Genomic DNA, 27,497 nt, shown 5'->3' with positions numbered 1-27,497 from the left:
ATATGGAAAAAAAACAGCTGATTGTTTTGTATTTACTCCTTTACCCATTTGTTTGTTTGTGGTAATTTCGATGATTTAAAAGCAGAAGAAAGCAAACAATTTGAGACTTGTACAAATATCCTTGGCTTCTATGGCGTACACCACCAGCCTAAAACGAAAGTGAAAGTAAATTTTTTACTGGTTGTTCCACTTTTATGAATAGGGGACAATCAGGAGTCGGGTGCTGTAAAATAGCCTTCATTAATGTAAAAAATCTATACTAAACCATCAGATTAGTTGCTTGTTAAACATCCGATTGGATCCCAGGCTTTGTCATGTGTTAATAATAAGCGGGATCTCTGCTTACATTAAGGCTTTTACACCCCTTAAAATCCTATACGGAGGCTGAGTGAGACTCAAACCACAATCAGAGCTACATTTTGGCGCAAATGACAGCATGGCAGAGCATTCCGTCATATTTTACTTTTCTTTCCTGGCAGTTTCTTTAAAAGGTGAGCGAGACAAGCTATGGTGTGTGGTGATTTCCTTGCTTTTAGGGTTTAAAAGGATTTGTGGTATGCAGGATATAGAGTTAACTGTTTTATTTAATTGTAGCATCACTGAATGTGCATTAAATTGCAGATGTTAGATACAGTTACAGTCTGTTTTATGGTTTACACTCTCTGTGATTTTCTCTGTGCAGGTCAAACATCTGTGATAAAAACACAACAGACAGTTTTGGTAGAAGTGAGAGGAAATGCCTTCTTAAACTGTCAGCTCATGCAGTTTAAAGATATTGTTCAGGTCACATGGCAGAAAATCTTGGCTGAGGGAAAGTGGAATTTAACGTCTTACCACAAAACATTTGGCAAGAAAGTGAATCCTGGCTGTTTACATAAAACAGAGTTTAAATATGCTGGACTGCAGAACGGCTCCTTAGTGATCAAAAATGTGACAGAGCAGGATGAAGGCTGCTATGTCTGCTTGTTCGACGTCCAACATGAAAGTCCTCTGAGAGGTAAAACCTGCATCCAAGTTTATGGTAAGAATTTTACATTTTTCAATAACAGTTTTTTTCATACTCTTCAGCTTAAAATAAATGATGTGTCATTCTCTCTCTGGTCATAAATTAAAACCAAAACAAACCACAAAACTCACAGGGAACAGATACAGTTCATAACGGCAATTATACAGTATTGTGCAAAAGTCTTGACCTGCCCTTTATTTTTTCAATTGTTCACAGGAAAATTGAAAATAGCTCCAGTTCTACAGGCAGAAACATGGGAGTGCCATGGGCTCCCCAGTTTCACCCATCGTGGCCAATTTGTACATGGAAGAAGTGGAAAAGAGGGCGTTGCTATCCTACCCTGGAACACCACCAAGCCATTGGTTCAGATATGTGGATGACACCTGGGTGAAAATCAAATCTCAGGACGTACTACATTTCACGGATCACATTAACTCGGTGGACCGACACATCAGCCTTCACCAGGGAGAGTATGAAAAGTGGCAGGTTGGCCTTCTTAGACTGTGAGATTTCCATCAGTAATGGGGGACATCTAAAAGCTGATGTGTACCGTAAACCTACGCATACGGATCAGTATCTAAGGTTTGACTCTCATCATCCACTGGAGCACAAACTGGGTGTCATCAGGACGCTACAACACAGAGCGAACACCATCCCCACTGACACAGCGGCCAGGGAGGCAGAAGAACAGCACATCAAGAAGGCCCTGAGTAAATGTGGTTATCCCAGCTGGACTTTTGTCAAAGCTGGGAAGGCACCTAAAGAAAGTTCCAGCCGATCCAGGAGAGAAGGACAACCGCTGCCCAGGCGAAAACCTGTAGTGATCCCATATGTGTCAGGAGTATCGGAACAGTTGAGACGCATTTTTTCTAAACACCGGGTCTCTGTGGCTTTTAATCCCCAAAATACGCTGCGCCAAAAACTGGTCCACCCCAAGGATCGGGTCCCCCAACACAAACAGTAACATAGTGTACGCTGTTAAGTGCCAGGAGGATTGCCAGGATTTATACATTGGGGAAACCAAACAACCTCTGGCGAAGCGGATGGCACAACACAGAAGAGCAACCTCATCAGGCCAGGACTCTGCAGTTTATTTACACCTACAGGCCAGTGGACACTCTTTCAATGATGAGGATGCACACATCCTGGACAGGGAGGAACGCTGGTTTGAGCGCGGAGTCAAGGAGGCCATTTACGTGAAAAGGGTAAGACCATCTCTGAATCGAGGAGGGGGCCTAAGGGTACATCTTTCGCCATCTTACAATGCTGTGATTGCAGCCATTCCCCAACTCTCTGTGAATGGTACTCATGGCCATTGATCAGTGTTCTTTGATCAGTGGGTTTTGGTCAGTGATTGTTGATCAATGGTCATGGGAATTTGCATAATTATGATTAAGGAACTGACCTCACAGCCCATTGTTCCTTCAGTGGGCTGGTTTCAGTCATTATGCAAATGTACTGTTTATAAGGTTTGGGTAAACCTGCAGTCAGCTGAGACTGAAGAAGTCACTTGGATGAGTGACGAAACGTTTCTCCCACAAAATGCTACGTCCAGATGAACAGATTCAACTTTTGGAGAATAGCTCCAGTGGTTTACTCAAAAGTGTGAAAATATACATTTAAATACAGTACACAATACACTAAGGAAGAAACAGAGTTTGTACAAGTCTAACAAGCTTGAAAGTCAATATTTGGTGTGACCACCTTTCTTCTTCATCATAGTCTGAACTCTCTTAGGCAGCTTTCTTGTTATTTCTTTAATTAGTCTTCAGGGATAGTTCTCCAGGCTTCTTGAACGACATTAAAAGCTCTTCTTTGAATGGAGGTTACGTTTTGTTGTGTTCTCTGTCAAGATGATCACTCAGTGATAAAAATACTATTTCATGAATGTGAGGTCGTTTTATCTTTGGCATTCTTTCATAGACCTACAAACAATGGGAACAAATGATAAGGCTGTGAATACAAAGTGCAAATCAGGAGAATTGTTTTAGATATTAAAGCTTAAATAGTGACATAAACAAATTTTCATCCAACTTTGGTGTGACGTTCCTCACGTATAACATCATCTATTAAACCAAACTAACATTTTTAGAAGCAGCTATTTTCTGTTTCTCTTTGTTATATTATTTTTTTTACAGGAAAATCTGTGATTTTTAGATCAGGGACATTTCATAAATTGTACAACATGACACCAAAGGAAACTGAAAATCATTTTTGTCACAGTTATTACTGTATACTAGTCATTAATGATATGTAAAGTTTTCCAAAATCAAAAGTTTCTTTTTCGGTAAAAGTATTTTGTATTCTGATATTTCCTGATTCTTCACAGAGCTGCATGAACCTGTTGTTGATGTCAGAGAGTCAAACTCTACTGAAGAGTGGGTTGTTTCCCGTTCAGCCACTGGTCGACCTGCTCCCACTGTAACACTCAGTGTCTCACAACAAGACCTCAACTTCTCACAGTACAACACTGTCAGTGTGTCCAACACCAACGCTACATTCACTGTCACCACTACAGCTGTGCTCTCAGGTTCATGTAAACACAGCACACAGGTGGGATGTGCAGCACGAGTGCTCTCTGCTCCTCACAGAGAGGTGATGGTGACGATTCATGAGGAAAAAGACTTCTGCAAATGTTGGTGAGAAACCCTAAAAGTCACAGACTGACAAATGCTAAAGTTTGTGTTCATTTTTCAAGATTTAATGTTAGGTAGATTACATAATTACGTGCTTTCTTATTTTTAAGTGATTATTATTTTAATCATTGCGTCTGTACTGGTGGTCTGTGGTTGTGCAGCAGTCATCACTGTCCTGCTTACGAAAATCCCAGAGCAGGTATTCTTCTCAAACAGTATCTGTAGTGCCTGAAATCATGTATCTTAATCTACACATAAAGGTGTGTATAATGTAAGAGTCAATAAACCCTTCAGGCTCTCACAAGTGGACCTTGAGATGAGTGAGAAACCTAAAACTACAAGCAGAGACACTCACAAGTAAGTCACTCTTTATCCTTTTCTGTACTTGCCAAGATATTTATTGCACATGCCCAGCATTCCACTGTTTAAAGTTATTGATTTGTTCATAAAACATACCATACAATATTAATGTAGTGATGAAAATTATGAGTGAAAACCAAGGGCGTAGATTTGGCATGGACGGAAGGGACATGTCCCCACCAATATCCAGCGATTATTGAATTGTCCCCACCAATAATTTGATCTCTTCGAGTAAAGAAAAAAAACACGATAGAAAGAAAAAAACGATCTGTCAACGTCTCATTCACCCAGCGGTGCAGAAAGAGTTAAATTACGTTCTCTACTGGAGTCTGACCTCATGTAACAAATATGGCCAATGTGATTGGCTGTGCCTTTCAGGGAGCTCTGTTTAGTTTTAGCAGCGGCAAGCCTGCGCTGCGAGGACCTGCAAGGAGGAGAGGAGGATGGCAGCAAAGAGGAAGAACCTGGATATATATTAACAACAATAATGTTGTTAAGTCCTTAAAGTCATATTCTTTTATTGTCATGACTGTATTTGAAGCTATTTTTATTTTTGTATGATACCTGATTTATATGGAATATGGCTGAAGTAAACTAAAGTCTAAAATACTTAGTCAGTCATTTGTTTAGTAGTAATTTAACATCATATAATTCACATATAAAACTATGAATTGTAATTTTAAATGGTTTAAAAGCATGTAGAATAGCATATGTAGGCAAGTATATTTCTCCTTTTGTTATCAATCTATCTATTAGCAGTGTTCGGTGGTTGAATCATCCATCCCCACCAATGCCAAGACCAAATCTACCTCCTTGGTGAAAACATGTTTTATCTTTGTTTTAAGGGGTAGAGGACATTTATTGAATAGTGATCTCAGACAACGGACGCCTGTTCAGAAAAAGAATGTTGATTTTTCTAAACCTGAAAAAACTGCATCGAAGCTTGAGACACAAGTACTGTCACAATGGGAAACACTTGACCATCCTTCCTGCCCATATCAGAATACCGCTGACTGACGTGTCACAGTTGGAAATATATCTCGAGTAGTTTTCTTTTTATGGAGTTAATTTTTTTTATTTATTTTTTTTTTTGCATTGTTGTGTACAGGATCTGTTCAAAGAACACAACATATGAAGTCATAGTTCTTGGGTATTTAATGCAGGAATATTTGTCCATCTGGTAATATGAAATAAAGCAAGAATTTGAAACATAATTCACAATTTGAGTGTTTAGGAGGAGCATGTGAAGCTTTTATAGAAAACCAGTAACAGATTGATTTAGACAGGAGGATCAACCAACTTATTATCACAATATTTTTTGGAACTAACTGATGAAAGTTAGCTAACTTTGAAGCCATGATTGTTAAGTTCCTGCGTTTTTTTGTTTTGTTTTGTTTTTGTTTTCCTTTTGGTGCCACATTATTTATAACACAATGGGGACTGACACTGTATGAAGAACCCAGCTGTGATTTTTTTTTCCTTAAGGAAACAACAGGCTGTGGAACTGCCACTGATCTCCTGCAGAAAACTCCAGTCTCATTTAGATTTGTGTGACTACGGAATGGTGCAATAAAGAAATACTAAATTTTTAAACCGCAATGACCTGATGTGATTTAGTGATAGAAGGCAACTAAAAACAAAAAACAGCCAGTGGGAGGTAATGTCATCAGTGTAACACACACGTATAATTAATTTAAACATGTTGTACGCCAGGCAGTATGTAATGAACTTGTTGACTTGTTAAGAACCATGTGATGTTTCATGCAGTAAATGATCTATTTATTCAGCATTACATGAGATTATGAAAACATAAATGTCCCTGATCTTTAACCTCCTGGGACCTGGCGCCCACATATGTGGACATCACATTTTGGGTTATTTAGACCAAAATACTCAATTTTGCTCTACAAGGGCCTGATATCCACTTACGAGGACATTATACTGCTACTGTTCTATCGAAATTTTAAACGAATATCCTCATATGTGGCTCTCATTTTTCTTAGAAACAAAAATTAGGTAAAAAAAAAAATAAAAATCTGGTAATCCTTTGGGACCTAATGAATGTAAAAACAATATGCCCAAATATCAAAGAGAAATTAAAAATGCATGCTGTGGAAGAGTTCGGGTCTTAGGAGGTTAAAGGCAAAGTTTTATTTGCTGCCATCATGCATAGCATATTTGCATAATGCATAAAAGGTTCCTGGTTTGTAAATGAAAAGGAACACAAACCCAGCTTCAGGGAAGACAGAAAATACATGACACTGTTAACCTCACAGGAATATTGTAATTTGATGAAGGACGTTGCCAGAGCAATTGTCTAAATGTGCAAATCTTTGTAAAGTCAACAACAACTGTGCAAAATGGAGAAAATGCAAACACACATGATATTTTGTGTTTTCTTAATTTACACAGTGTTGTATTGTGATATTTTGTTTCTCCACAATATCTCATTAAATGCTTCTTCTTTTGTGTCTTTACTGATGTATTGTGTCACTTTTGGCATACTGGTTGTTTATTTGTATGTGTAAATGGCACATGTGACTTTATCATATTGGGTTTTTTTTACATGCGATGATAAAAAAAAGTTTTAGCTCTGTTTTGTTTTTTGTTTTTTACTCTAACGTCTTCAGTGGTGCTGAGAATATTATGTAATTTACACAAAAGGGTAGCCTACAGTCTCTCTGGGATCCTCAAGATAAACCTACAATTTATATACCTGAAATGTTAATTATCTTTTTTTGCTGTGATTTCCTGTCAGAAAGAGTTTCAGAACAAGCTGAAAAAAACACTTGGACAATGTAACAGAAAAGTTGATTTCCATATTTGGCGCACTGGCATGTGGTTACATAAGAGGACTGTACCGCTGCAGCGGAAGAGGGGAGACTCGCTGTTCATATTGCATGTTGAAGTGATAACTGAACATTGCCTGTTGAATAATTCATTTGTTATTATATTATAATACCACTCAGGTGTGATTTTATCTTAGTTTTTTGAGCTACTTTATTAGTTTATATGTGATTATATAAGTGGTGTGATGAACAATTAACCCGGAACTGCTTTGACTTGCCCAGCCTACACATCAAATCAGTTTGAATTTTTTGGCGGTAAAGTACGGAGGCATGATGCCGCGCTTTGGAGTTACATGTTATTATGTTACTACTGTTCTTATTTTCGGAGTCTTTGACAAAGGTGAGCTGAAACTGGGTGTCAATATTACACACGTGCATGGGCTAATAAGCGATTCTTCCCGAAAATACTGACTTCTTCCTCTTCTTTGTTAAACGTGAGGATGTTCAGTAAGGTGAACTGGTACTTTGGTGGTACTAACACGGACAGTAGCCTATAAAGGACTGTTTGGGTTTAACTCAGTATTTAAGTGGGAGGCAGATTTACACGCAGCTACCGGGTACACGCAGAGGCGCGCTTACGTACGTCCGTATCCATGATGGCGCTGTAAAAATGTTGTTAGAGCAAATTTAAGAAGAGACAACAAAGTCCTCTCTCTGTCCAGCGTTTCATCGGGAGATAAAACGTAATCACGACAAAGTATTTTCACGGGTGCAGGTATGCAGCTCTCGCGTTCAAATTCCTCGCGCATAGTCTGAGCTCTCAGCCTTGCCTCTGACAGCTCCGCTTTCCCCAAACTGAATTGTGAGCCCGCCATTCACCGACTTTTCAAAGTTTGGAGGGCGGAGCCATAAAGGAACATGGGCGTCACTTTCAAAGCAGTACGAAACAACCTCGAGTTGTACCGTGCGGCAACGTGACCGCTGTTTTATGCCGTGTTTGTTCTTGAAAATAAATTAAAAATACCGTCATTTTCTGGAGTGTATGAGTGCAAGTACTGGCAACTACCATTAGAATACTTTAATGCAAGGGCAATCTCAAAATCCAGGAGATTCTGAGGCATGTCCTGTAGCATTTCCGTCCACTCACAGTATGTGCAGTTACATGTGTTTGCTGCAGATTGGCCATTAAATTATGTTTTATCTCGCGGAGGACTTTTGACATAATTCAGTACAGTCTGATGACAGAGCAGAACTGAACTGAAGTTAATGTGTTTAAGCATAGTAATGACATATCTGTGTAAATAGCAGCCTATGACAAAATTTACAAAGTTATTCCAATTAAAAATATTCACATTTAATATATGTTGGAAGCACTTAACTTATACTTACCAACCATATTTATAATAAAACTTTAATGACGGTACATAGACTAATGACTACTGCAAATACTGACTTTGAATTTAAACAGAAAACTGAAAAAAAAATGGACTAATTGAAAACTGAATGTGCCTCACATCTTAAACTATATCTCCTACAGCTCTAACAGCAGTGATACAAACACAGCAGACTGTGCTGGCAGGAATGAGAGAAGATGCTGAAGTCAGCTGTCAGCTCTTGGAGCCTAAAGACGTCCTTCAGGTCACATGGCAGAAAAGCTCAAATAATGTAGAGACAAATGTTGCCACCTACAGCGAGCGCTTTGGTCAGAGAGTGAATGACGGCTTTACAGATAAAGTTGAGTTTAAACATACTGGACTACAGAACTGCTCCATAGTCATCAAGAATTTGACAGAGGAGGATGAAGGCTGCTATCGCTGTCTGTTTATCACTTATCCTGAAGGAGCCTTTAAAGGTATAACCTGCCTCCAACTCTATGGTAAGAACTTTAACCTTCCTTTTCCAACAATAAGTGACTCTGATGACAGATTAGAACTGAAGTTGTAAAACAGCTAACTAATCATATGCAGAGGAATGGCTTATTTCAAGAGTACTGTACCCTCATCGCAGTACAGAAACAGGTTTAGGGCATGCATTTTCACTGTTATGCCTAGTTAAACTGCCGGGATGTCTTAACTAAGTAAAGACCTGGGTGCCCTCTAACTTCCTGCTTCTAAATTCTGATAAAATGTGCTTTACTTGGCACTAAAAATCTTAGAAATATGGTATCTAACCAGATACTTACTCTGGATTGCATTCCCTTGGCCTCCAGTAACACTGTGAGGAACCTTGGAGTCATTTTTGACCAGGATATGTCCTTCAATGCACATATTAAAAAAATATGTAGGACTGCTTTCTTCCATTTGCACAGTATCTCTAAAATTAGACATGTCCTCTCTCATAATGACGCTGAAAAACTAGTTCATACTTTTATTACTTCTAGGCTGAATTACTGTAATTCATTATTATCAGGATGTCCTAAAATTCCCTGAAAAGCCTTCAAATCCAAAATGCCGCAGCAAGAGTGCTGACAGAGACTAGAAAGAGAGAGCATATTTCTCCTATATTGACTTTTCTACACTGGATCCCTGTTAAATCTAGATTTGAATTCAAAATCTTGATATCCTGACAGCTCACATGCAAGGTCTTGAATAATTAGCCCTCATCTTATCTTAATGACCTTACAGTACAATATAACCCCATCAGAGCACTGTTGTGATTTGGTGCTGTATAAATAAAATTGAATTGAATTAAACTCAAACAAACATAGTGGACATAAATGTGTTAGCAGCTGGTGTGTTTGTAAGAACATGTTGATGATATTTCCTGATCCTTCACAGAGCTGCATGAACCTGTTGTTGACGTCAGAGAGTCAAACTCTACTGAAGAGTGGGTTGTTTCCTGTTCAGCCACTGGTCGACCTGCTCCCACTGTAACACTCAGTGTCTCACAACAAGACCTCAGCTTCTCACAGTACAACACTGTCAGTGTGTCCAACACCAACGCTACATTCACTGTCACCACTACAGCTGTGCTCTCAGGTTCACGTAACAACAGCACACAGGTGGGATGTGCAGCACGAGTGCTCTCTGCTCCTCACAGAGAGGTGATGGTGATGATTCCTGATGATGATGGTGATGATGATGATGGTGAGAAACTCTTTCAAAGTCATTTATTTATAAATTAATGATTACTTTGTGATTGTAATGTTTGTTTTTCTTCTACCAGAGCTAGATGAGAAATCAGGATCTAATCCCAGGAATTTAGGTGTGTTAACATTTGTATGTTTTAAAGAGTTTTCCTGTTCCTATTTTCTTTTGATAGATGTTCAGATTTTTATAACTTTCTTTCTCCTGTTTGTCTTAAAGGAATCAGGATTTCAGTGACTTTATCCTCTGTGGTGTTGGTGCTCGGTGTTGCTGTTCTCATCTTTGTCCGGCTTAGAAAGAAATCTCAGAACAGGTACTCCTCTTAAACCGTGTCTATGTTGCATGTTGTCCTGATAGATTTTTGTGCAGCAAATATCTTCAACATGTTCTTACAAACACACCAGCTGCTGACACATTTATGTCCACTATGTTTGTTTCAAGACCTTACCATAGCCTTGGAGGCAGGTTCTACCAATGAAGGAGCCTTCAGGATAAGTGTTAATACAGACAATAGCATCCTTCATCCTGCTCCGTCACATTCCTGATTACTATGGAGCAGTTCTGTAGTCCAGTATATTTAAACTCAACCTTATCTGTAAAGTCAGAATTCACTCTTTGGCAAAAGTGCTTGCTGTAGGTGGCAACATTTGTCTCCACATCATTTGAGATTTTCTGCCATGTGACCCGAAGGACGTCTTTAGTGTCCAAGAGCTGACAGCTGAATTCAGCATCTTCTCCCACTGCTGCCAGCACAGTCTGCTGTGTTTGGATCACTGCTGTTAGAGCTGTAGGAGATATAGTTTGAGAAGTCAAGAACTTGGACAGTTTGCAATAGTTCTGAGAGGTCAAGGGTCCAAACTATGGTTTTTATTATTTATTTCAAGTATATCATAATGAATTTGTGTGAGTTTATTAGCAATAATAAATTGAATAAATAATAAATTTCTTACATTTTTCAGTCTGCCACACATGGCGATTCAGTCGAATGAAACACCTGTAACTGCAATCAGAGACACTGAGGAGTAAGTGACTCTTTATCCTGTGAATTTACAACCTGAAATTTCAGCCTCTGTTGTCACATTTCATATTCAATCTTTTAAATGTCCTCACACTTTCTTTGCTGTAACTTTATTCTCAATCATACAGTAATATTTAAAAAATGTAACTTTTTTGTTTGCTCTCATTTTAAGGACTGATACACAAGAGTACAGGGAAGTCAGACAAGAGACTCCTGAGCGAACTCAAGAAAATCATAACCAAGTGTTGCCATCAGCACCAGCAAGAAGACTCATTTTTGATGAAAACTGAAACAAAGATTTCAATGACAGAAAGTATCCCACAAGATGGTGTATAAGAATTTCTTTTAATTATGTATTATTCACATTAATTTATTGTATACTGCCTTAGTGCCACTGGACTTTAGCATGTCTCACACTCATGCTGTTAGACAGATGGTTGGGGTCTGGTAAGGAAGTTGGGGGGAAGCAGACCACTCCACAGGAAGTCTTTTGTTGTTTTAGTTTGAAAATGCATCATTTTCAATCGGTTTTGGCCTCCCGTCCACACTGACTCTCAATTTTGACAGCCCTGAAAAGGATTAATATCAGTTTGTACATGCTCCAGATAGCTTTTCTTCAAATTCTTTAATTCTCACTCACTTTTGCACATGCGCAGGACTGGAACGAAAGCGTTTTTGGCCGTTTCAATGTGGACGCACAACTCTGTGAAACGACTGAAAACGCTAGTGTGATGAAAACGCCTTTTTCAAATTTATCCAGGCTAGTGTGGACGTAGCCTCAGAGAGACTCTGCTGACCGTCTCTCCACCAAGCTTAGTTTTCTGTTCTTTGTTTTGATTAAAGAATGTTAGCTACCGCTCACCGCTTGTCTGCAGGCTTTATTTAATGGAAAACTTCCACAACAACGGTAACAACAAAGAAGTTCAATCCTGAAGAAAAATGAAGGACTACACCAAAAGAAATCATCGTACTGGGGCTTAATTAACTTTCTGTTTACCATAATGAATTTTTTACACAACTGTACAGTGTCTGTGTAATTATGTAACATACTGTAAATATGAAAAATATGTCTGTTTGTTTTCACTGTGCATATTTTCATGTTGTTGTTCTGTTTAGTGTTCTAGGTTAGAGAAGTAATCAAATATGTAAAAATACATATACTGTATACAATTGTTTTTGTTTTGTTTTGGGCCATCATGTTACTTTAAATTTTAAAAAATGGGCGACAGTGTTGATTTATTTAAGTGTGTGATTTATTGATTTATTTTGGAATCATTAAATATATATCTATATTTATTTATTATAAATGTTTGCCACCTCTCTCTAAAAGGGAATGCCATATTTTAAAAGGAATTATGCGTGTAACTGTAGAAAGATAACAAAACAAAGGATTGTGAAACAGTAGAATAAATATATATGTGTTCAGCTTCAATATGTTTTGATTATGTTGTGTGGTTTCATTTGTATAGTATTCTTGACTCACATGAGAATAGCATGTATTCAATATTAATTTCTTTTCAAAGAGTTTCAGTTTATCTGCTAACTTTACACTATGGGGTGCAGCTGGTTTTGATGAACATCTGTGTTCAGCAGCTGAAAGACTTTGGGATCTACACAAACAACCTGCAATTTAGTTGTAAATAGATGAGATATAACAGTTTTCCACAAAGAGACCGCACAACAAATGTCCTCTAGCTTAATATCACATCTGAAAACATGACTTTAGAGAAAATTCTAACATTTTTTTTTCTTTATGACAGAAATGCTTTTTTTTTTAAACCACATGAAATGTAGTAAAAGATAATATGATTCTGGACTGTACTATTATCATACAGGGGGATCAAAAAGGCAACTGCGCTGTATATTATTGCACTTTTAAGTAATAAGTAACCATCAGTTACTGAAAAATTATGTTACTATGTCCTTATAATCATGAAATATATGTTTTATCATCAGGCATTATTGCTTCTTTACATACATTACAGAAATTGTTACAGCAATTTACCCGGAAGTAGTAGCGGTTTCTTTCGCAACCATACTGTCCAGCTTTGGCGGTATTTCTGGCAGTACAGCATGGAGGAACAATGCCACAGTTTAGGATTACACATTATGTCATTGCCGTTTTTATTTTTGGAGTCTTTGGCAAAGGTAAGAAGAAACTTTTATTCCAGAATACCTACGTCTATGTATGTGACCATACTAGGGTGAGCTTATTTTATTTCCAAAAAAGAGGACACTTGGCTCAGTCATGAAGACCTTGCTTAAAGAAACATATTTATAACATATTTAAACGATGCCTTCTCTGTGCGGTTAATGAATTGTGGAATAAAATATGTCATATAGGCTTTTACAAGTCAACAATTGCAAAAAACTAACTTAAAAGCCTCTGGAATTAAATAATGGTACAGAAATAATGCCTCATCTGCGTAAGAAATATTACCAGTACTGGGTCGGTACGAGGGAAATTTCTTTTGCAGTTCGTCTGAAAAGATGCACTTGCGCTTTGGGATCTTTTAAACATCATTACGCGCGTTGCTGCGCGCAGTCTGTCCCGTCTGTGAGCGCAGAACACGGGCTCACGAAGCAGCAGTTCGGGGATGACGTCACACACATGGGTCCTCTGGCGGACTATAGAAAACTCCGGACATTTTTATCAATCTCGAAAATCCCCCCGGACGGAACGTGAAAAGTGGACATGTCCGGGGAAAAGAGGACGGTTGGTGAACCTTGACCACACGGACATGTTACACTTTTTGTTTCGTACAATTTGAATTGTAGAACCGCTTTTCAGTGGGTAGGCAGTGTGATATTACACGGGTTCGTCAAATTTCAAATAAACACCTTGTTAAGAAACGAAGTGTTTCTTTTGAAGCGTTTTAAATTTGAAAGGGGCTACAGGAAAAGTTGAGTTTGCATGACGTGACTTCAACAGCGCAGAGTGTAAATAACCCGATTTATTATTATACTTTCACTCATTATTGTATCAAACAAAAGAAAAGAGAAAGGTTACGTTCAGCAAGATGAAGTTTGTGTAAATGAAGTACCGCTGTTCCTGATTTTGCTCAACCTACAGTTTGAGATTCTTCAAATACTTTCGCTGCTTGTCATTTTAAAAGCAGACGCAGCTACCAGCAGCTTTTCAGGTACAAAGCTATCACGTCACTATATCTACGCCTCATTATGGACATCGCCAATGACTGTAGAAAACAGTAATTGATCATCACCCACAGAACTTTCTTTCTTTTAAAATGTCTTTCTTTTTAATGCTTTATATTTCTGTTATCATCACAAAAGTTACTGCCTTTGAAAAAAAAATTTTTTTATTGCTAATAAACTCGCACAAATGCATTATGATATACTTGACATAAATAATAAAAACCATGGTTTGGACCTTTGACCTCTAAGAAAGATGGACAGTTCACAATAGTTAAACATTTATGCACACAATAGTGGTAGAAAAAAAACCTGAATGTAAATTCGGAATTTGAATTTAGAAAAAGGTATAAAAAATTCCTTTAGGACAATGACCGGAATTAATAAGAGTGACATGATAATGACAGTTTAATTTTTGTGAAAGTTCCTGACTTCTCAAACTGTATCTCCATGCAGCTCTAACAGCAGTGATCCAAACACAGCAGACTGTGCTGGCAGCAGTGGGAGAAGATGCTGAATTCAGCTGTCAGCTCTTGAAGTCTAAAGACGTCCTTCAGGTCACATGGCAGAAAATCTCACCTGATGTGGAGACAAATGTTGCCACCTACAGCAAGCAGTTTGGTCAGAGAGTGAATGATGGCTTTACAGACAAAGTTGAGTTTAAATATACTGGACTACAGAACTGCTCCATAGTCATCAGGAATGTGACGGAGCAGGATGAAGGATGCTACCACTGTCTGTTTAACACTTATCCTGAAGGCTCATTCACAGGTACACCCTGCCTGCATGTCTTTGGTAAGAACCTTTATCTTCTTTAACCAACAACAAGTGCTTCAGACATTTATGTCAACATTTACTGGACATAAATGTGTTAGCAGCTGGTGTGTTTGTAAGAACATGTTGATGATATTTCCTGATCCTTCACAGAGCTGCATGAACCTGTTGTTGATGTCAGAGAGTCAAACTCTACTGAAGAGTGGGTTGTTTCCTGTTCAGCCACTGGTCGACCTGCTCCCACTGTAACACTCAGTGTCTCACAACAACACCTCAGCTTCTCACAGTACAACACTGTCAGTGTGTCCAACACCAACGCTACATTCACTGTCACCACTACAGCTGTGCTCTCAGGTTCACGTAAACACAGCACACAGGTGGGATGTGCAGCACGAGTGCTCTCTGCTCCTCACAGAGAGGTGATGGTGACGATTCCTGATGATGATGATGATGGTGAGAAACTCTTTCAAATCATTTATTTATGAATGAATCATTACTCTAATCTAATCTCTGTGTTCCTTTTTCCAGGGTTAAATGAGAAATCAGGATCTAATCAAAGAAATTTAGGTGAGTTAATGTTTGTACTTTTTACAGATTCAGTGTATTGTTACTTTCTACGTGTTCAGATTATTTTCTTCTCCTTTCCCGTTTGTCTCAAAGTTCTCAGGATTTCAGTCATGCTGGCCTCTGTGTTGTTGGTTGCCTGTGGTTTTTCAGCTCCACTCATCTTTATTGCGGTTCAGAAAGAAAACTCAGAGCAGGTAGTCATCTTAAACAGTGTCTGTGTTGCGTTTTCTCTCTTTCATTCAGGTGATAAAAGTTTGTGCAGCTTTAACTATTCTTGAATCCTTCAGTCTGCCACACAGGGAGACGATTAAAATACTTGAAACCACAATCAGAAGCAATTCCATCTTTATCATCCGGTCGTCTCACATTTGACCTCTAAGTTACCTCTAGAGCTTCTTTTTTCTGTAATTTATTCATAATCTGATGTTTACTGCACATCAAACAATCTTTGATACATATTCCATTGTGCTGTCTAAGCTGTTAGTCGGTCCAGAATACTTTGGTTTGCAGTATTAACAGAGTCATGTTTCACTGTTTTCGTTGTATTTTAAGGAATGAAACACCTTCAGTCAACCAAACTGAAAATCAGCTCAAAAAGTGGAGACCTGAGAGAAACCAGCCAAACCACAATCCAAGGCTTTCACCTTCACCTGCTCAAAGACTTACTGTTTAACAGCGTTGACTTGTTTTTTGGAGCAGGGTTTGCAGCTAGATGTCTGGCTTTTCTGGACGACACACATGTTAAAACGGACAGCTAGCATGTTCTGAACTCTTTTTTTTTCACTGGTCTTAATCAGTTAAAACTGAATTTGCAGTAATTAAAGTGTCCGTTTTCACTTCCATTTCCTTCAGTAATCAGTATCCTTGCCCTCTTTGTCTTTGAAAACAAATTAGTGCCAGCATTAATTTGTACAACACTAATGATTCACTTGATCTTTGAAAATGTGCTCAAATTATTTCAAACACTAGATGTTAGTGGTGTAGCAATTCTGTAAAACCTTTAATACCTCGATTGTTTGAACACAACTTTTGCTGATACCTCAAAATTTCTTTATGGTGAAGGTATATAAAAAACAACAAAACAGTATAACTGTTTTGTTACCAGAGGTCTGATCACTTGATCAGGACTGTATCATGGTGAATAATTTCTATGTATTTTCAGTTTACTTTCTGGATGTACTTAATTTGCAGAGACCAAGTTTTGTGTGCATCTGTAGTGTAGTGGTTAGTGCGCTTGATTGAAGCGAAGAAGGTCTCTGATTGGCAGCTCATACGTATTTTTTACTCAGAAAGAATTTTTGTGTTTTTCAAAAGTGAACTGAATGTGATTGAAGTGAGAGTTTAAAGTTGACTTGTTTTGAAATTTCTCAGCTTTTTCAGTTTTACAGTGTGATGTTAAGATTTGAAACACAAAACCAGATTCATATTAATGTGTTGTGATTTGCTATTTTAATGTAAATTCTTTGTACTATTTTTTATAACTTTTTTAAAACATTAAACCTTTTTTACAGTAATTTTGGATGACTGGTTAAACTGCTTTTGTAGCCGAATACTCTTCAAATACAAATAACCACAATTAAAATCCCACATTGTGTTCACTTAGACGACAACAGATTTTCATGTGAAATTACACAAAAAGACCACATGAGGTCTCTGTTTATTCATGGTGAAGGTATGGAGGCTTTTCAAAATTTGTAAACATGACATACAAATACATTTACATTCATGAAGTTTTCAGTTCTCAGCCCAGTAATAATTGTCATGTAAGACCATGCTGGTGTTTCTTGTCAGGTATTGTTGGTATAGTGTTTTAGTGGTTTTATTTAGTACTTTCGTTTATCCACAAAAGTAATTTTAGTCTGATTTTTTTCAGCAAATCAGAGATGAAGCCTCGACGAATTGAATTATGAAGATGCTAATTAGGTTACCTGTCTGTTATTTGGTGTGTAAGTAATCCTGAGCCTGTTTAGCATCAGTAGCTCACAGCTGAAAGAATAGTTTTAGGATTTTCATCATCAACCTGCAAATTATTTGCAGTTATAGTGAGGCAAAAAAAAAAGAGAGATGTTTCATACTAACGATTGTATTTTATTTTTCAATTTTTAATTGTCTGTTTAATGTTATGTCCACAGTCAGAATCTGTTTCCCCCCTTCCTCCCCTTGGTGTCTCTGTGGGTTAAAGAAAAGGAGGGAAATCTGTATGATCAGTGTTTGGCCTTTACACATTTACCAACATGAGCATTACAAACACCTCTGTTAGGTCCATGTGGACTGTAAGTTAAGTTGGCAGGTAGCTTTTTTCTTTATAAAAAGTGGACCTGCATGTTGTTGCCCATATTTCATCTGAGTGTAAAAATACAGAATGTCTAATTAGTGATGTGAAGACACACAGAGCAGAAAAATGTACACTTGAAGATAACAACATGTAAACTTTCATGCAGTAAATTTAAGTCTCTTGCAGAGTTACAGTCACCGCAACAGCTCACATTTTCATGAAGCATGGTAGTGTGTGGGACGTGATCTCAAGGGAATACCCCTGTACCTCTGTGTAGAAGGTCATCATTTAAAAAAAAAAAAAAAAAAAGGATAAAGACTTACCGTTAGAGACAGATGAGGACACAATTTTTAGCAAATGAGAAAATTTCACTTTTTAAAAGCTATTTCCCAGGTGCTGTTTAACAGAGCACAGAATTTTGATCTTTGGATGTTTGCATTATTTTATTTTTCTCACACAAAGAAAATCATTTCATAAAAATATTAATGATATTAATGATTTTGCTTTTCTGTGTATGACGGGTCCTGACTGATCAAGAATAAAAATTACATAAACAAAGTTAATCAATTAAAAACACAGGATAAGAAAGTCGTTTTATATTTTTAATGTGTGCACATTTTCAAACTAAACATCTTCATGTTCACTTCCTGTTAGTCAGAGTTTTACTCAGCTTTAGCTAAGCAGATACTTTCTAATCAGGGATCTAAGTGTTGGAGTTTTAACTGAATGCTGAATGTTTGCCTTATAAACCTGTTTCATGATTTTTTACTGATTTATCTTTAATATATTATTGTCTCAATTTCCATAAATTTATTGTTGGTCAGCTGATTTGTTTAATGGATTTTTCCTGTGTTTCAGATTTTGACATGAACATAGCTCATGCCCAGTAATTTCTTTTCTTAAAGCAGCTTCAGTTTAGTCGCAGTTCGTTTTGATCCGCATCAGTGACTCTGAAGCTGAAACTAGCCAACAGTTTAGATTCACATGAACAACTTGCACTTTAGCTGCAAATACATAAGAACATCTTAGAACAAATGACTTTATAAAAACTTCCAAACTCTCTTTTCTTTATGGACAGACAGTTTCTTTTAACCACTTTAAATGCACTTGCTAATATATATATATATATATATATATATATATATATATATATCCTGTGACTCAATGATCTGAGGTGTGTTGCCGGAACAATAACCCATTACTACAAAACAAAGGATTGTGAAACAGTAGAATAAATATATATGTGTTCAGCTTCAATATGTTTTGATTATGTTGTGTGGTTTCATTTGTATAGTATTCTTGACTCACATGAGAATAGCATGTATTCAATATTAATTTCTTTTCAAAGAGTTTCAGTTTATCTGGTAACTTTACACTATGGGGTGCAGCTGGTTTTGATGAACATCTGTGTTCAGCAGCTGAAAGACTTTGGGATCTACACAAACAACCTGCAATTTAGTTGTAAATAGATGAGAATATAACAGCTTTGCACAGAGAGACCTCTCACAACAAATGTCCTCTAGCTTAATATCCCATCTGAAAACATGACTTTAGAGAAAATTCTAACATTTCTTTTTTCTTTATGACAGAAATGCTTTTTTTTAAACCACATGAAATGTAGTAAAAGATAATATGATTCTGGACTGTACTATTATCATACAGGGGGATCAAAAAGGCAACTGCGCTGTATATTATTGCACTTTTAAGTAATAAGTAACCATCAGTTACTGAAAAATTATGGTCCTTATAATCATGAAATATATGTTTTATCATCAGGCATTATTGCTTCTTTACATACATTACAGAAATTGTTACAGCAATTTACCCGGAAGTAGTAGCGGTTTCTTTCGCAACCATACTGTCCAGCTTTGGCGGTGTTTCTGGCAGTACAGCATGGAGGAACAATGCCACAGTTTAGGATTACACATTATGTCATTGCCGTTTTTATTTTTGGAGTCTTTGACAAAGGTAAGAAGAAACTTTTATTCCAGAATACCTACGTCTATGTATGTGACCATACTAGGGTGAGCTTATTTTATTTCCAAAAAAAGAGGACACTTGGCTCAGTCATGAAGACCTTGCTTAAAGAAACATATTTATAACATATTTAAACGATGCCTTCTCTGTGCTGTTAATGAATTTTGGAATAAAATATGTCATATAGGCTTTTACAAGTCAACAATTGCAAAAAACTAACTTAAAAGCATCTGGAATTAAATAATGGTACAGAAATAATGCCGCATCTGCGTAAGAAATATTACCAGTACTGGGTCGGTACGAGGGAAATTTCTTTTACAGTTCGTCTGAAAAGATGCACTTGCACTTTGGGATCTTTAAAACATCTTTACGCGCGTTGCTGCGCGCAGTCTGTCCTGTCTGTGAGCGCAGAACACGGGCTCACGAAGCAGCAGTTCGGGGATGACGTCACACACATGGGTCCTTTAAATTTGAAAGGGGCTACAGGAAAAGTTGAGTTTGCATGACGTGACTTCAACAGCGCAGAGTGTAAATAACCCGACGCATTATTATGTTTTCACTCATTATTGTATCAAACAAAAGAAAAGAGAAAGGTTACGTTCAGCAAGATGAAGTTTGTGTAAATGAAGTAACGCTGTTCCTGATTTTGCTCAACCTACAGTTTGAGATTCTTCAAATACTTTCGCTGCTTGTCATTTTAAAAGCAGACGCAGCTGCCAGCAGCTTTTCAGGTACAAAGCTATCACGTCACTATATCTACGCGTTATCATGGACATCTCTTGGAGACATGACTGTTTTCTACAGTCATTGGTCATCACCCACAGAACTTTCTTTCTTTTTATTGCTTTATATTTCTGTATTTTTATCATCACAAAAGTTACTTGAAATAAATAATAAAAATAAAATATTTTTTATTGCTAATAGACTCACACAATTGCATTATGATATACTTGAAATAACTAATAAAAACCATAGTTTGGACCCTTGACCTCTAAGAAAGCTAGACAGTTCACAATAGTTAAACATTTATGCACACAATAGTGGTAGAAAAAAAATCTAATGTAAATTCAGAATTTGAATTTAGAAAAAGGTATCAAACATTCCTTTAGGACAATGACCAGACTTAGTAAGAGTGACATGATAATGACAGTTTACTTGTCTGAAAGTTTTTGACTTCTCAAACTATATCTCCTACAGTTCTAACAGCAGTGATCCAAACACAGCAGACTGTGCTGGCAGCAGTGGGAGAAGATGCTGAATTCAGCTGTCAGCTCTTGGAGACTAAAGACGTCCTTCAAATCCAGTGGAACAAACTATTTCACTGGAAAGGTGCGGCAAACCAAGAGAAGAATATAGCTTCTTTGGACAAAATATTTGGCCAACGTGTGAATCCTGAGTTTATACATAAAATTAAGTTTAAACATGCTGGACTGCAGAACACCTCCATAGTCATCAGGAATGTGACAAAGCAGGATGAAAGCTGCTATCAGTGTTTATTTAAAACCCCAGAAGGATCTCTGACAGCTACAACCTGCCTTCACCTCTATGGTAAGGACTTTACAAGATTTTGAAGAATTCCTGTTTTTACATTTTGTCAAAGTTGCACCATTTTCAGCTTTACCTAAACAGTGATGGAAACTGAAAATGCCTTTCCGTTATCATGGCATGATACAGTTTATAGAGATTTTACTAGTTGAGCACTTTTCCCAGTCATTATCATATTTAGCTATCGTGGAAATCAAAAGCTGACTTGTTTCTTAGAGATTTTCTACATATCGTATTTTTATATCTTCATCCTTAACAGACCTGTATCAACCAGTTCTTGATGACAGAGAGAGCGATTATGATGATGGTAAAAAAAACAAAACTCTTTCACAGTCACTGATTTATAAATGAATAATTACTCTGTGATTCTAATGTTTGTGTTTCTTTTTCCAGGTTTGAATGAGAAATCACGATCTAATCACATAAATTTAGGTGCGTACATTTATATGTTTTAAAGTCAGTTTTTATGTTCAAGCTACTGTTATTTGATAGGTGTTCACATTATTATATCCCTCTTTTTCCTGTTTTTCCCAAAGAAATCAGGACTTTGGTCATTCTGTCCTCTGTGGTGTTGGTGGCCTGTGCTACTGCAGTCATCTTTGTCAGGTATAGAAAGAAATCGCAGAGCAGGTACTCGTCTAAACAGTATTGTTATTTGTTCTTTTGTTTCAGCTATAAATGTTTGTGCAGATGTAACTGTTCTTAAATCTTTTGTCTCACTCACAGAACTCGTGATGAATGATTCCTGAAACTAGCGACACTCAGGACTAAGTCACTCTTCATCCCGTCAAACTGCACTTGGAAAGTTTCTGATTTCTTTTTCACTCTCTGATATGTTGTGACCTTAGAAATAGTCTAACTTGCCTGTAGCTCTCTTTGTGTCTCTTTATGTTTACTACAAATATCAAACAAACTCCGATCCATATCGCTCTGTGCTGTCTTAGCTATTAATACTACAGTGTTTTCAATTTAGGGACTAAAACACCTTCATTCTAAGAGGTTGACAATCAGTTTAAAAGCACAAACCTCCTGAGAGACCAACCTCACCATGATCTGGGGCTTTCACGTTCATTTTAACCACTTTTGACTTAGTTTTGTTTTTTTGTTTCATTTCAACAACTATTGCACTAAGTATTGCACCAAAAATGCACTTTCAATTTCAGTATTTTGTACACACGACTGTACTGCTGTCTGACCTCTTTGCAAAGGTAAATAAAACTAACAAAGACAACCTGGTTGTGTGCACCATGGTTTATTTAAAAAATTTCCAAAAGAAATGTTTTCGAAAACCGATTCATAGATGGACACTTTTGAATGGCATCGCATATGAGGGAATTTGTTGGGGATCTTTTTACATGATATGTTTATTATTGGATGACACATCTATACAAGGTGTGATTTGAACATGCTACAAACAAGAAGAAGGGAAAAGTTGAGAGCATCAAGCTAAGGATTCATTCATTAGGATTTGCATTCACTGTAGGGATGATACTGGTTTCCTTCAGACACGATGTTAGGTATTCAGGCCAAAGAAGAGTTCCATGTCTGCTTCATCAAGCCAGGAAATTCTGTTTATCATGACCTAAGGGTCCTTAAAATGCCCTAAAATGTTGTGTTGCCATGCACTTTTTTGAACGTTTCTATACACACACACACACACACACACACACACACACACACACACACACACACACACAACTAAAAGCCTGACACACAATAACATCATCCGAGCAAACAGTTTCATTTCGTTGCCACTGCCGTGATTCAATATTTTCAGTCGTAAATCAGATAATGACACGGAAGTGTCTGCTTTTCTCCATCCAGCTGTGACTCCAAAGGAGGCGGATTTCCTAATGTGATAAGTCACATTGATGGACAGCACTGAGCTAAACCCAGGCACACGGCGACAACAACATAAGCGAGGTTTTAAACTCTATTTGTTTACAATGTCGAAATCAAAGTTTGCCAACAGTGATTATCAACTGTGACTTGTAGCAGAATACTGACAACTGTCAGTGGATTACTTTACTGCTGAAGAAATCTTTAAACCCAGTGGATTCTAAGGTCAGTTCTGAAGCCTCTGCACTGCTGTCCCATTAATATATATATATATATATATGTGTGTGTGTGTGTGTGTAACCTCCAATTCAGCAGATCAACCACTACCATCTATACTGTTTGTGTGTGTGTGTGTGTGTGTGTGTGTGTAGAGAGAGATAAAAGATAACTTTTTATAATCCTGGTTATGTTCAGATATTGTCCGGGAACGTTATTCATATTTATGGGACGATTTCTTGTTTTCGTCTCACTCTCCATAAATTGTTCCGCTAATTAAACACGTGTGAATGGAAAATGGGGGTTTGACGCGTGTACGACTGACATTACGATGAAAGTAAAAACAGTCTGTGGGATTGTCTTGCCCCTTACCCATCAGCCAGAGTGAAGTTCTAACAGACAAAAATCTGAAGTGAAACCGAAAGTTACGAACAATGAAACGTGCTCAGTGCAGTCGCTGTCTGTACTTTTAATGCTGTCTTGTTATTATTTTAGATTTCTGTGCTTCTCCCGCCCCTGGTGACCTCCGCTGTCGCTCACTTGCATTTACCCGTCCACTTGTCATCGCTGTCCAGAGACATGCAGATAGTCTCTTTGAGGAGTGCATAGGAGCATAACTGAGGTAGGTGAAAAACCCTCTCTCCTCTCTGCCCGAACGGAACGATTTAAGTGTAATTTATTGTCCCCAAATGTGTCCGTGTGCATTCACGTCTCCGTTTGGACCACGAACTGAGAACTGATGGTGAAGCTGCTCCGACTTTCCAAGCTGGAATTGACGTGAAGGTGGAAAGTTGTGAGTTGTGGAGTAACATAACTACATGCGAGGTGTACAAAATTGATTGGATCACAGTTTAAACCATTACTATGGACTGTACCATTAAAATGGGTGCAAACAGGCCAAACGTGCATTTTATATCGTGTTTTAAAGTTGTACCTCACCATTAGCTGTTGAACAATAGTTTCTCTTATTGTATTGTGATAATGTTTACATATTTTTAATCTTTTTTCTTTTTTTTAGTAATGTTGTTAAGTGTTTATATTTCTCCACCGCAGAACAGTTTACCCGGAAATCATGAAGCGGTGACCTAAGGAGGCAGGACAAAAGATTTTTTTTTAAATAATGAATGAATGGAGTGAGAATGAAATGTCCTTCTTCGGAGTTTTATACTATATTATTGCTGTTTTTATTTCTGGAGCCTTTGAAAAAGGTGAGAAAAAACTATATGTGAGTTAGGCTTTTTTTTTTTTTTAATGGAATTACCTTTTGTTTTTTATAAGGAGATTTCAGTTGTGGTGATGTCAGAGGTCATTAAGCTGAACTGAGAATAATGTAGTGATACAGGTACAACCGCCGACAGTGTTAAAGTATATTTTCTGTGGGGTTAGCTGAGTATTTAGGAAGGGTTAGTGACGGTCAGGGGGCTGCTGGTGGTTCTTTAGGAAAATCATAGCAACACTTCAGCATTCCCAGTAATTTTTTCGTGTTTATTTGATCTAATTCTGAATCTGTTTTTCATTTTGAATATGTTAATATTATAGTACTAAAAACCTGATTATTTATCAAATTTGATTACAATATGAAAACTTCAGGCTGTTTTTATTAAACATGCTGATGTCAGCAGTGTTACTATGGAAATCCAGAGTCTTATATGAATCTTTATATTTCTCATTTTGAATTCATAATGTTGTATTAACGTCTATTTTTTAAACAACTCAAACAAAGAAAGTGCATGTGTCCCCCAGTGACTACTGTATTGGTTTAGCTTTAAAAATTTGGAGATTATCCTAAACTGGAAACTGAAAAAAAAGTTTTTCCTTTATCTTTTAAGTATGACCTCTAAGCATTACATACTATTGTATACTGTTATTGCTGCGTGTTGGATACACTGTGTATGTTAACGCAGGTCAACAGCAAGCCAAACTCAATTTTCATGAGCCAGGAAACAGAGCGTCTTGTTCCTTTATTACAGTCTTCTCGACGGCTTACAATCTTTTACAACTGTGGCTTGAATAGCTCGATGAAAGTGCTGAGTGAAAAGCCACTGCTTTCAATGGTGTATATAAAGATCAGGGCACAGGAGCTGAAGGATAGGCAGGCATTCTATACAATGCTTTTTCCCAGCTGACTGCAGCTTCTGCTTCCCACAATGCATTGCGAACACAGATTACTCCTTCAACATAAGATACAGAAAAACTAATGCTGACTGTATAGAACATATTTTTAACTAAACGAATCTCTTTTTTAACATAAATTACCACAGATAAAATATGACATTTTTATCACTAAATTATTATGAACCATTTTTTAATCTTTTACTTGGGACAGAACATATTGTATGTACTGTAACTGACCTTTCCTATGATATATTACTTTATATGGTTTCTTTACATTTTTTTTTCAAAGTGAAATTTGACCTATAGGCGCTAACAATGAAACTCAAGGTCAGCCTGATTTTTTTCTAAACAGGCTGTTTTTTTAAACTAATTACAATTGTAAGTCTGTCTATGCAAACAATGGTATGAATCTTATATCTAATATATTCTGTGAACTGAAAGTTTTGTCTTGGGTCTAAAAAGGGTGGGTAGTGATCTGTATGCGTGTGTGTGTGCGCACACCTTTATGGTTGTGTTAGGGCCGTTGCAGTAGAAAGAGACATTGAGTGACCCCATAGCAGTAGCTCTGTCACCATGAATGAGCTGACATAGCTCTATGAAGCCACATGTACTAAAAAACCTGAACCTGCTGGAAGCAACTTTGATTCCTGTTGCAGTAACCCTGTTACCAGATTGTTTTGGGAAAGAGTGCCAGTGTGAGGCTGAAGGTAAAAGTGTGTGTTGTAGCAATCGGGACAGCCAGTAACACTGGACCTCATGTGTCAGCAAGTTGGACTTGAACATAATATTGGACTTGATCTATATCTCCATGCAGCTCTAACAGCAGTGATCCAAACACAGCAGACTGTGCTGGCAGCAGTGGGAGAAGATGCTGAATTCAGCTGTCAGCTCTTGGAGACTAAAGATGTCCTTCAGGTCACATGGCAGAAAATCTCCCAAGATGAGGAGACAAATGTTGCCACGTACAGCAAGTACTATGGTCAGAGAGTGAATGATGGCTTTACAGATAAATTTGAGTTTAAACATACTGGACCACAGAACTGTTCCATAGTCATCAGGAATATGATGGAGCAAGAATTTGACAGAGGAGGATGAAGGCTGCTATCGCTGTCTGTTTAACACTTATCCTGAAGGAGCCTTTATCGGTAGAACCTGCCTCCAACTCTATGGTAAGAACTTTAACCTCTCTTTTCCAACAATAAGTGACTCTGATGACAGATTAGAACTGAAGTTGTAAAACGGCTAACTAATCATATGCAGAGGAATGGTTTATTTCAAGAGTACTGTACCCTCATCGCAGTACAGAAACAGGTTTAGGGCATGCATTTTCACTGTTATGCAGATGACACTTAGTTAAACTGCCGGGATGTCTTAACTAAGTAAAGACCTGGGTGCCCTCTAACTTCCTGCTTCTAAATTCTGATAAAATGTGCTTTACTTGGCACTAAAAATCTTAGAAATATGGTATCTAACCAGATACTTACTCTGGATTGCATTCCCTTGGCCTCCAGTAACACTGTGAGGAACCTTGGAGTCATTTTTGACCAGGATATGTCCTTCAATGCACATATTAAAAAAATATGTAGGACTGCTTTCTTCCATTTGCACAGTATCTCTAAAATTAGACATGTCCTCTCTCATAATGACGCTGAAAAACTAGTTCATACTTTTATTACTTCTAGGCTGAATTACTGTAATTCATTATTATCAGGATGTCCTAAAATTCCCTGAAAAGCCTTCAAATCCAAAATGCCGCAGCAAGAGTGCTGACAGAGACTAGAAAGAGAGAGCTTAATTCTCCTATATTGACTTTTCTACACTGGATCCCTGTTAAATCTAGATTTGAATTCAAAATCTTGATATCCTGACAGCTCACATGCAAGGTCTTGAATAATTAGCCCTCATCTTATCTTAATGACCTTACAGCAAGGGCGTAGATTTGGTTTTGGCATTGGTGGGGACGGGTGTTTCAACCACCAAACCCCGCCCTGTTTCTTTTTTTTTTCCTTTTCGTCTTTGCTTCTTGAAAAGAAGAAATATACTTGCCTACATATGCTATTCTACATGCCATTAAACCATTTAAAATTACAATTCATAGTTTTATATGTGAATTATATAATGTTAAATTACTATTAAACAAA

The 27,497-nt window shown here is 37.4% G+C and overlaps 3 protein-coding genes across 3 annotated transcripts; all 3 read left to right on the top strand.

Moving 5' to 3' along the window:
- The first annotated feature begins 7,110 nt into the window (after window positions 1–7,110).
- LOC116323106 (OX-2 membrane glycoprotein-like) lies at window positions 7,111–11,545 on the top strand. Its single transcript, XM_031743367.2, has 7 exons — window positions 7,111–7,191; window positions 8,329–8,667; window positions 9,569–9,877; window positions 9,957–9,995; window positions 10,097–10,190; window positions 10,837–10,899; window positions 11,068–11,545. The coding sequence occupies exons 1-7, from the start codon at window positions 7,122–7,124 to the stop codon at window positions 11,183–11,185; spliced, it is 1,032 nt and encodes a 343-aa protein (XP_031599227.2). The 5' UTR covers window positions 7,111–7,121; the 3' UTR covers window positions 11,186–11,545.
- Window positions 11,546–12,916: 1,371 nt separating this feature from the next.
- On the top strand, window positions 12,917–18,587 carry LOC116323104 (OX-2 membrane glycoprotein-like). The gene is made up of 6 exons (XM_039606604.1): window positions 12,917–13,043; window positions 14,505–14,843; window positions 14,976–15,275; window positions 15,351–15,389; window positions 15,483–15,583; window positions 15,942–18,587. Exons 1-6 carry the CDS (start codon window positions 12,980–12,982, stop codon window positions 15,945–15,947), a joined length of 849 nt encoding a protein of 282 aa, XP_039462538.1. The 5' UTR covers window positions 12,917–12,979; the 3' UTR covers window positions 15,948–18,587.
- Window positions 18,588–19,536: 949 nt separating this feature from the next.
- LOC116323131 (OX-2 membrane glycoprotein-like) lies at window positions 19,537–22,407 on the top strand. The gene is made up of 6 exons (XM_039606609.1): window positions 19,537–19,632; window positions 20,839–21,189; window positions 21,446–21,493; window positions 21,580–21,618; window positions 21,723–21,792; window positions 21,913–22,407. Exons 1-6 carry the CDS (start codon window positions 19,569–19,571, stop codon window positions 21,926–21,928), a joined length of 588 nt encoding a protein of 195 aa, XP_039462543.1. The 5' UTR covers window positions 19,537–19,568; the 3' UTR covers window positions 21,929–22,407.
- Window positions 22,408–27,497: the final 5,090 nt, after the last annotated feature.

The sequence above is a fragment of the Oreochromis aureus genome, linkage group 23 (genome assembly GCF_013358895.1).
Source record: "Oreochromis aureus strain Israel breed Guangdong linkage group 23, ZZ_aureus, whole genome shotgun sequence".
In the NCBI taxonomy this organism is placed as follows: Eukaryota; Metazoa; Chordata; class Actinopteri; order Cichliformes; family Cichlidae; genus Oreochromis; species Oreochromis aureus.
Note: the sequence above shows the minus strand (reverse complement) of the source record. Positions and strands in the feature narration are given on the sequence as shown.